Source organism: Perca fluviatilis, chromosome 14 (assembly GCF_010015445.1).
Source record: "Perca fluviatilis chromosome 14, GENO_Pfluv_1.0, whole genome shotgun sequence".
Lineage (NCBI taxonomy): Eukaryota > Metazoa > Chordata > Actinopteri > Perciformes > Percidae > Perca > Perca fluviatilis.
Window position 1 is genome coordinate 16,110,110 of NC_053125.1, and position 10,534 is coordinate 16,120,643.

At 42.5% G+C, this 10,534-nt stretch overlaps 2 protein-coding genes across 8 annotated transcripts in view; both read right to left on the reverse strand.

Annotated features, from left to right (window-relative positions):
* Nucleotides 1-6,146: 6,146 nt before the first annotated feature.
* LOC120573086 (uncharacterized serine-rich protein C215.13-like) lies at nucleotides 6,147-9,264 on the reverse strand. Of its 7 annotated transcripts, none has more exons than XM_039822524.1 (3): nucleotides 9,200-9,264; nucleotides 8,905-8,978; nucleotides 6,147-7,995 (listed from the first exon to the last, which is right to left on the reverse strand). In XM_039822524.1, exons 2-3 carry the CDS (start codon nucleotides 8,917-8,919, stop codon nucleotides 6,871-6,873), a joined length of 1,140 nt encoding a protein of 379 aa, XP_039678458.1. In that variant the 5' UTR covers nucleotides 8,920-8,978; nucleotides 9,200-9,264; the 3' UTR covers nucleotides 6,147-6,870. The 7 variants fall into 7 exon arrangements, with proteins under 7 accessions (XP_039678458.1, XP_039678455.1, XP_039678459.1 ...); XM_039822521.1 differs by having other exon boundaries at nucleotides 6,147-8,501; XM_039822525.1 differs by having other exon boundaries at nucleotides 9,237-9,263.
* A 366-nt stretch (nucleotides 9,265-9,630) lies between these two features.
* si:ch73-335l21.4 (E3 ubiquitin-protein ligase-like) overlaps nucleotides 9,631-10,534 on the reverse strand; it is a 1,341-nt gene continuing 437 nt past the window's right edge. The window contains exons 1-2 of the mRNA XM_039822531.1: nucleotides 10,274-10,534; nucleotides 9,631-10,020 (exon numbers count right to left, since the gene is read on the reverse strand). The exon at nucleotides 10,274-10,534 is cut by the window's right edge and continues 437 nt beyond it. Of these exons, the coding sequence (XP_039678465.1) occupies nucleotides 9,962-10,020; nucleotides 10,274-10,534 (320 nt within the window). The 3' untranslated portion in view covers nucleotides 9,631-9,961. The remainder of the gene's footprint in view (nucleotides 10,021-10,273) is intronic.

Here is a 10,534-nt window from a genome sequence, read left to right on the forward strand (position 1 = left end):
AATAGGAAAAGAAAATACGAGGCCTCTGGAGCAGACAACAGACCTCTGCCTGAGGATCTCAAAGTGTGTAGGCTACCGGCGCGTACAGTATAGCCTACTAAGAGGTCAGAGAAATAGTGGGGAGAGAGGCCATGAAAGAGCCTTAAAAGTAGGCTAATTGGTAAAATCGATTCTAAAACATTCTGGGAGCCGGTGTAAAGACGCTAAAACAGGAGTGGTCACATCTTTTGGTTGTGGTTCCAGGCCTGGCAGCAGAGTTCTGTACAGTCTGGAGTCGATCAATAGATCTTTAGTTCAGCCAAGTAAAGAGGCTGTTGCGGTAATCCAGGCGGTATTTAGCGGTAGTTTAGAAAGAGAGTGCACAATCCGGCTTTCAATCCTGAAAAGCGGACATTATTATCCTGCCATGTAGAGCCCCCTTTTGAGCTCTGAGCATCTCATGTACTTTTGAATGAACGTTTTGAATGTTTTACTTTGTCAAACAGCCTGCCGCCGGGAACGGTTTTCCTTTGGGAGAGCTCAGACGAACAGGGTTAAAGAGTTTAAAGTGATTTCATTCATTGAGTTGTTAGCGAGCTGTTCATACAATGTGCAGAAAAGTGCTGCTGCTATTCTAAATTCTAAAAATCTCTTCCTTCTGTTCCCCTCGAGGGATGGTAGGTCTACTGAATGGGAATATTGTGAGATTTTCCATTGATGTAGACAGTTTTACTTCTGTTGCTTTAGGAAGAAAAGAAAAAAAAATCTGACTAAAAAGAGAAAAAAAAGTCAAACAACAAAAGGACTTGTGGTTTCTTTTGTTTCTGTGACTGGCTGCTAAGTTTCCCTTTGAGTGATGTAATGGGGATGATTGTTAAGAAGTGGCAGATTTAAGACAGAAACACAACAGTGCTACTGCTTTTATGGGGGAGAAGAAGAGCGGAAGACGCTGCAATTTACGCGCTGAGGCAAGTGCGAACATCTGCATGAAATGCCACAGACACGGGCAGGCTCATGCCCCTCACACACTCGCCTCTTTGACACACGCAGACCACAGCAGATGTCACACTGTAACGTGGAAAAAGGAAACTGTCAGCCTCTTAGTCGCATTCACCATTCCCATTGATAAGATCATTTGCACTCAAAGCTGGCAGATTTCTACTGGAGTTAATCACTCGTCTTACTGTTAATTTGACCAATGTGTTATTTGCCGGGTAAGCTCCCTCTCGGTCTTATTCAATAGGCCCTCTCACTCAGCACACAGTTTAATTAAATAAGCTGTTTAGGCATGCGGGATCTGTGCTTCTTTCTCTTCTTGTTAACATGTATGGGATCTTGTAGCCTATCGTCCTTGTCCACAGATGGCCAAGTAACTCAACCCAGACAGAGGCACCGTAGGAATTAATAGAAATGAGAACACACACACACACACACACACACACACACACACACAGAGATGAGGCCTGCACCTGCCAATCCTCTCACTTCCCTTATTGAGTAAAAATAAGGTTAGTGTGTGGACAATAAAAAGCTTGGTAGCACCTGTATGAGAGAACAAGAAGCCCACACCCACACCTAAAGGATTGCTGAAATATACACACTCTTTACACTCGCTTGCATCTTCAACAGAGTGAGCCCCGAGGAGATTTTGAGCCCTACTTAGCATGAAACATTTCCCTTTTCCCATAATGTACTTGCACAAGCAGCAGTGCTCCTGATTCAGTGGCTGACTTTTACCATTATTAGCAATAATGTGACACGATTCTCAAAAAAAGTCAAGGTTTTCTGAATGAATGAACTGACCATGAAAAAGTCAACTATTTTCCTTGTGATGCACCCTTAGCCGATGGAAAGCTCTTAAATCCACCAGTTACAGCCCAAGCTTTAATTTTGGTCGATGGGAGAGGTCAGATAAACTCGATTCTCTTTCCCGGTGATAAAAACAGACAATCAACGCTGCTCCTGGAATAAAAAGGAGAGAATGGAAGAGCAGAGGCGGGCGGATGGGCACAGCTGCCATCTGGTTGTCGTGGCGACAATGCCTTCCTCCTCTGCTGCGGTGGCAACACCACGGTCAAGACGAGAGAGTGAAAGAGGCGGAGTGGGGCGGGGGGGGATTACTGGATGGGGGCCAAGGCAAGAGGATACCGAGTTCAGTCGCAGAGAGGGGGCTGGATGGAGGCCAACAGGTGGACCTGTTGTGTCTGAGTGGACGGGTGTATCATCTTCTCATTGTGAGTGTGTATCTTTGTAAACATACATGCACCTACAGGCACAGCTAAAGGCACAGCAGCAGCAATGGACTCAGTAACCTCACACTGCAGGGTAGACAGGAATACTTGTCTCTCATAACTCTTCAAAAGTTATCCTAACTAAACAATGTGAGAAGTAAAAATCACATGTTGACCTGCTCAGAACTCACGTCCACACGTAAGGGCGTAGGCTACACATTTCTTCCAGGATGTTGTTTAGCAGAGGTGGTAGGCCACCCAGATCCTGATGCATCATGAGAAATTAGTTTGTAAATGTAATCTTATATTAGCAATAGTCACACTCATTAAATATATGGCATTTGTTGTGTGAAATAGTTTTTTGATCTTATTTTACTAAACAGTGTTTTATTTCAGTGTATTCATTTTTTAAAGATGTAAGGGACTGTACGAAAATAATTGGGGAAGCTGAACCTTACCACTTTGTAAAAAAAAAACAAGGCCCGCCCCCTAAGTTATTGAGCATAGGCTACACTGCATTGTATGAGATGCAGTGATGTGAAAACGTGCAAAAACTAAGATTATGTAGACTACATCGATAACACTTGTTTTATCGAGGTGTATTTTTAAAAGGGGGATCTTTCACACGACTGCTCAGCCCAGTGAACATGTCTTGAGCCTGTGAAAAGAACTAGTATAAAGGAGTGATATAAATCTGCGGTCAGATGCATGTCTTGGCCTCTTTGATAGGGCACAGAGTGCTATTTTTAATGGTGTTTACATCATTGGTCCCCGGCCTTACGGAGCATGTACAGTCTGTACCGCTACATATTGGCAACAATACAGGAAGTCTTCCTGTCTTTATGACTTCCTCCATGGCGCAGACCACAGGAAACCCGCTGGATAGGACACGGAAATAACTTTTGCTCCCATAGCAGATGTGGGAATGTTAATTTAGGCACTATTCATTGCTCCTTAATTACTTCCTTCCCATCATTCACACTTTTTCAAGTATATAGCAGAGGTTGGGCGTGAGTTAGAATACAGAAAGTGTATCTACAGTGATTGAGATATGTCGAAGGGCCAGGACTCCCCAACCATTTTCCTCTTCAAGTTGCCATAATAAACAACATAAGTAATAGTACAGGTGTTTTAGCTTAGGTAAACCTACTGTATGTTGACTGAGCCAATAAAGCCCTGGATTATAGTCAGTACACCGCAAACTGCCTTTGCTAATCCTCCCAATTTACTGCCTCTGTTTATCCCTTATAGTCCTTACATATATAGATTTCAGTGCAACGTTAATCACTGACTCAAAGTTAGTTTACACACACAGTCATGGTCAACAGTCATGGTCAAACCAAGTGATGGTTGGGTCCATCCACTGCATGGCATGTGAGGTAATCTAAACCACAAATACCACAGCCGATGCAACCATTTTCTAATGTATTTCCAGCTCTCTTTTCCTCACCGCCCCCTCTTTCACATAGTGTATTTAGCCAGACAAAAAGCCTTTCTCTGTCTTTCCCTCCCTCCCCTTTCTTTCTCCCCACCTCCCTCTCTCTCTCTCTCTCTCTCTCTCTCTCTCTCTCTCTCTCTCTCTCTCTCTCTCTCTCTCTCTCTCTCTCTCTCTCTCTCTCGAATGTTTGCCTGATTATGAATCTGTCTCTATTACAGGCTGCATGCGAAATTAGCTGTCAGTCTGTAGCTGTTGGCTGGTCTGAGAAAGAGGGAGGTTTAAACTGTAAAAAAGTGCCACATGGAGTGAGTGAGGAAAACTAGAAAGGGAGGACGGAGGAGGAGGAGGTGGTAGTGGTGGTGGTGGGGGTGACTGTGAGGCCTCTGTGCTTTTTTTTTTTTCCTTGAAAGCTCCCTGAAAACCGCAGACACATGGTACAGAATTCCCCTCACAGTAGGGCGCTTGTGCGAGAGAACACCACACTGTCTGTGATAAACACACACGCACACACACACACACACGCGCGCACACACAGGGAATATTATAGGCGAGCCCACACACTTGGAAAGGAAGGGAGTGTGTGAACCAGACGCACAAACACTCAGATACACAAAAGGCAACACAGAAACAGAGAGGAACTTTGAAGAAGCCGCCAGGCCAACGCCTTGACATGCTAGCATGCGGAAACCTCACAACATTAATACCTCTCACCTCTATGGGAAAGTGGATGGTCCCACTTTCCACGGGTATTGGTATGGTGGTGGCGGTAGGAGGGGGGGGGGGGGGCGTTAATCCAACGTACAATGTGTTTAACTTTGACTGACAGATCCCTCAAACCCTCCCACCCTCTCTTCTCTTTGGGGCCCCTTTGAGTTTGTAGATTGAGGACAAATGTAGAACTGGTATTTAGGTGGTGTTGGCTGACTGGGAAAAGGGGTCAGATGGTGTGAACGGACCTGTTAGGAGCTGTGATGTGGGCTAAGTATGGACCCAATGCCCTTGAAATTGAACGCTTGGTTGGCTGATTGATAAGGGTGGAAGCAAAAACATCAATTTTACTCTTAATTGTAAGCTTTTTCAAGCTTAGGAAGCCCAAAATCCATGACAATAATCCTGCAATTTATGTAATCCTCTTTAAACTCCTTATGCTTCAAAGTTATGTAGCCCAAAAGGACACCAAAGCATGAGAACAACATTCAATAGTTGAGGTCGCACTTGGGATAATAATATGGATGGGTACCGCCATCTAGTGGAACATCTGCCATCTGCTCTTGCTATGAATGCAGATAACTATAATCCATAGCCAATTCAGTTGCCAATACAAATTTAGATAAGAGATTGAAACTAACAAATAAATTCAATTACAGCATTTCCTTTATGGCTCAAATCAATACAAACGGACCACACAATTACTTGTTTTCTTCAATTACTCTTGGTATACTTATTACTGGTTTGGCAGAGTCACGGGAAGACCTTCTAACAAAGGGGAAGATCAGGTTTTTCCATCTCATAGCGTGTAAACCCAGAGACCAGCGTGCTGAAACCCTCCTTGTAAGCTCGAAACAGGAGGTGGAAAATCTGTGTCAGCACACTGAATAGCCGCTGCCTGCCTGGGAATGAGGACACAAGGAATGGGAATACAAAAAAAAGCCTCAAGTATGACATCTCCTTTCCTTCTTCATACTTGACATTACACTATGCAAATAATTTGCCAAATGAGACAAAAGTTATCCATGTTTGACGAGTATCGATTTTTCCACTCATCATAAAAGGTTTCTCCCAGGAGACTGGAGGTTATTATTGTAATGGTCATGATTTAAGGTATTTTTTTAATAATTCCCAGCATTTCTTGTAAGCATGTGCTTGTCTTGCCAGATGAGTGGCTTTTACCACGATGAATTTGGGAATGGGAAAACCACTCTCTGAAAAGAATTTGAAAAGCTTGAGATGTCTTGTGTTGTCCAACAAACAGCCCAAAACTGTTACTGTTATATGGGATTGATAACTAAAAGCAGAACGTTTTCACATTCAAGAAGTAGGCCCCAGTTGCCATAGTTGCCATTTAATTGTCTCTTCATCGAATAATCAACTAATAATGTCATTATTTGGGCTCTAATAAATTCTGGACAACATTTTACTGTTCTTGGCCTAGACCTGTTGCCAGGCAACCAGTACAGACTCCAGGAAGTTAGCGGTCGCAAACTATTAACTGTTAACTATTCCTGTAAACAAATTACACCCAAGACTAACTATTATTTATTAACATAATGATTTTGGGACACATTTGGATAATTATCAAATGTGTTACCAAACACTAAGATTTTTCTTACATACAGTAGAAATGGGTGAAATTTATACAGTATATATATATTAAAAACATTGCTAAAGAATTCCTAACAGCCATTGTTTGCACAAGAACAAAATCACAAGTAGGCCTATACTTTTCCAACTTTTATTGGGATTTTTCCAACCACATGACAATTCAACAAGTTCCTCTCATTTCTCAGTATGGGACAAATTCATTGACTTGAAGGAGATATTACACGTTGATATTCGTAGATAATCTAGTTCTAGTGAATCCACACTATGCCCCTAACTGGTATCGGTTGACAAAACATAAGACGTGTCAAAAGCCCCACTTCCTTCATTATCCAGAAAAAAAATCTGATGTTTTCATGCCATTATCAACTTCTTTACTTCTAACACCCAACTTGTTTTCCTCAACACTACTGAAATCTACCTCATCTTTAGCATGTGCTGCAGGATTTCTGCTCGTGTTGCCGCTACTAGGCACAGCATCCTCAGTCCAATGACCCGCCCCTTCTTTTTGCATGGTTGTAGCTGTCAAATAGTCCTTATCAGCTGGTGTGATTGGTGTCTGAGTTGTAGCTGTGACACCACCGAACGAGGCACTGCCAAGAATATCGGCGTACGTGATAGCTATGACCCTGGCAGGCCTCTTAAGCAGCCTGACTATGGCTGCATTTCCAGTGTCTTTGGTGAGGGTATATTCATTGAGCTTTTTGCCATTTCCTTTCACACGTTTGCCTCTCACGATGCGGCTGGTAGAACTGTCGAGCATGCTCGCCTCACTTGCGACAGATTTGGGTTCTTGGCTCAGATTTTGGGCTGGATTCAATTGTGGGTTTCCCTGCTGATCTGAGAATAGCTGAGGAAATTCTGGGACTTGGTGATGCTGGATTCTGTTCGTGTGCATTGTTTCTAGCAATGCTGTTTTGAACAGGGCCAAAGCCTAAAAAAGGTATAGATTTTGTGTCTATTTTTGTATTTGTCAGGTGTAAATCTGGTGACCGATTCAGTGCTTCCTGCTGTCGTTAAAAGTGGTTTAAGTTCTTCACTTCTTAGCTCATTTCGGCTCTTTGTGGAATGGGTGCTTTTCGGTTGCCAGATCTGTGAGCCTCTATGTTTAAAACCTTCAAAACCCTGCTGGACTTTGGCAGACATGTCTGGCTCACTAACTAAAGTTTTGGCTCCCTCGAGTGGTCGAGTGCCAAATCCTTTGAGACCATATATTCTTTTGTGGATTCTAAACTGTCTGCGATCTGGGTTGCTGTCCATACCGGCATCACTTTCAGGTAGCAGAGGGCGGGCTTCCTCGAATCTTGAGGTCAACGGCCTTGGAGAAGGCCAAGTTTTCATTGTAAGAATATCTGAGGAATTATCTGTGTGTGTCCTCTCAATTTCTGCTGGTGTAGTAGATGCTTCTCTCTGGCCAAAGCTAAACTTTGGTGATAAAGAGGGGTATATAAGCCTATTTGCGATTTTATAGTCCTTTCCTTTGTCAAAGCTGTATCGTTGAGAGTTGGTCAGGGGATTGGAATTTTCAGAGAGATGCAGTACTCTCTTTGTTGGGCCTTTTCTTTCTGATTGTTGTAATTGTTTAATATTTGAAGAAACCCTGCTGTAAACTTGTGCATCAGAGGCCCTTTGCTTATGTGGTGTTGTGGGAAAAGCACTGGATCCATCACCAGTGACTGTATGCACTGTCTCACCAAAAGAGGTCTGGGAGCCCTTTAGCAGATATGACTTGACCTTTTTGTGTCTTGGTGTCTCAGTGCTGCTCACCGAGTGAAACCCCTGGGAAAAATTTATGATGGATGATGTCAGTTTTTCTGGCCTGGGGATGCTTTTAATAGCGGAGGAGTCTAAGCTGTTGCTGATTGATGATGCACGAGGAGCAGTTTGGCTTAGGGAGCTGAGAAATTTGCTTGATTGAATCCCAGTAGAGGTACTGTGCGCCCCAGCCGCAGCAAGCTCATTTGTCACTGTAAAGCCGCTGTAATGCCCTATTGAAGTTGGCAGTGAAGTACTCCAATATCTACCAGTCTGGGATGAAAAAAGAGAAGGAGAGTCATTTCTGGGAACCTTTTCTTTGATGTAGGATTTCTGAGCATCTTTGGGGTCCCAAACCTGTGGAGGACTGGAGCTCTGTTGAAAGAGACTGGCAGCTTCTTTGTAAGATGCTTTCCTAATAGTCACTGGGTATGAATTATAAGAATTTCCAGAGAGAGGTTGGGAGCTGCGTGCTGGCCTTACTCCACTGTGCACTAAAGTTCTAGTTATTTCTGCTCTGGACTGTCGGTTATTTGGGCTGTACGGATTATAACTAAAGATACCTTCTGTAAACCATAGAGTGTTTGTTTGATGGTCAATGATTGACAAGGCTTCTCTATCATTCCCTCTGGTATCGGTTTCAACATAAGTTCCAGTTTGGAGTCCAGTTTTGGTTAATGGCAGACTAGTAAAGAAGGGATGTTGACTGTATGGAGTATACAGTCGTCTCAGGACAATGTGATTCACTCCATTGTCTATTTGGGTTGTTATTGGACTGGCTGAAGGTGGAAAAGAATAGGGACATAAGAAAAAATGTATTCTTTCTAATGCTGTTATCCAGGCACATACTGTATGTGTGACATTTTAATATTGTATGGTCATTGTATACCCTCATTTTAGTTAAATTAATAAATAACCTGAAATTACTATGTCTAAAAGATCAAATACCTTTTCTAAATTTGTTTACACAAGTTGCTATAAATCTAATAAAATCCTTATCTCTCTACATTTTTGTCAAATTGCCAAGAGAAAGCTTAATCCTAGCTCCACCTAACCCAATCAGCCAACACATGCCTCATGACATTTTTTTTTTTCAGAGAGCCATCAAGATGAGCATTAGCTCACGGAAAACTGCAGACACTACAACATTGGCCTGGCAGATAGTGGCCCGTTTGTGCTCACCTCTTGCAGCAGCATCTGAACACATGATAAACGACATGACAGCTACTTAGACCAGCGCAAAGACAAACAAGGGTCTGCAGAAGAAAAGAAAAAAACTCTTACTCAGGAGTATTTTTTTGTAATTTATGGGAATCGTAAAGCTGTCAATCAAAACTAATCACCTACTCTTTTCAAATGTTACGATTACTTGTGCGAAAAGCTCGTGAACTTGATATTTAACCTTGAGTAGAGAGCAGAATTTCCTGACATTATGGACAGCTTTCTCCCAGGGTTTATATGAAAATGTCAAAAATACCTTTAAAAAAGTAGTACGGTCAATCCTTGTGTCTTACTTGTCAATTGAGCGCTGACACTCTGCTGCTGGATGTGAGTCTGATTGGATGCAATGCTGTTCACCTGGGCTCAAGTAACCCAGAGCAGTCTGTGAAGGGGAGTTTCCCATTTTGGCCTATTTCATGCAAAACACTTTTTTTAAAATTTCTTTTAATATTCCATCGCTTTCCCTCAGTTTACGGTAATCATCTTTCTCTACCACTTTTGCCTCCTCCTTGATTTTCTTTAAAAGTCTGCTTTTACTTTGTCAAGTCTGCTTAGGCCTAGAGACTTCATGCAATGTGTTAATATAACTGTATTTTTGCACACAAGCCAAAGCTATAGACCATTGCTTAGATTTTGTTTAAAATACACACACTGACTCACCCAAACTCCCATAAAAAAGCTTCAAAGTAAGTTGAAACCAGAACTCATTTATTTTTCCTTAAATATGTAACAATATTTAAAAAAATAATACATTTATAAAAATATGAACTATCACATACATTAGTGCATAAATATATAGGCCTAAAAAGGGCCACCAATTTTGCATTTTTTACAGCTACATAGTGGTAATCTTTTCAACAAGCAAGCCGACTGAAAAGATGGCTTAAATCATTGTTGACTGTATATTTTGCCATCAAGGTTTCATCATCATCATCATTAGTCCATAGTTGCAAGGGAGAACCATTGAACAATAAATATAGTCATCACATTATCCAGGGTATCTGAAGTTGTGGACCCCTTAAAACATGTAGCAGGACATCATGGCGAGGTTCCTCATGTCATCATTGGTCATACTGCCTGGTAGAGGAAAACAGGACACATTAGAACAATTAGGCTATGTATCCACTATTTTTAAAATAAAGCCTTAAGGATCATCGAGTAGCCTAGCTACTTTTTCTTTTTCTTTTTTTAACCACCCAACCCTATTTACAAACTGTTCATTTTAGGAACTTCTTAATGTTTTGTCCCTCTCACATGAGGCTGTTTACTTAGCCAACAAGCATTACAAATTGAAAAACTAATCATGAGCCACAATCCGCTGTTTACTTACATTCTCCGCCCCTCCGCTGTGAGCTCTTCCCGCTAATCAACCGCCAAACTTTCCTACAGGACCGCCGGAGCCTCCCACCTCTGGAGCCCGAGGAGAAGTCGTTATCTTCGGCAGGAGTTTCGGGAAGCGTCGGCTCCTCGGTGTCGTCACAACCGTCTTGAACGCGACTCTCCTCTTCCTCCGGGTCGTCCTCCTCTTCTTGGTAGAGGACTCCCGAAGCTAGCAGCCGCTCCAGGACTAACTCATCCACCCTCAGCTCGG

Coding starts and splice junctions, on each gene's coding strand:
- LOC120573086 (XM_039822521.1), bottom strand. CDS start 8,941: ATGTCGTTTATCATGTGTTCAGATGCTGCTGCAAGAG. Junction 8,502..8,904: donor TTCAGATGCTGCTGCAAGAG/GTGAGCACAAAC, acceptor TTCCACCTTCAG/CCAGTCCAATAACAACCCAA.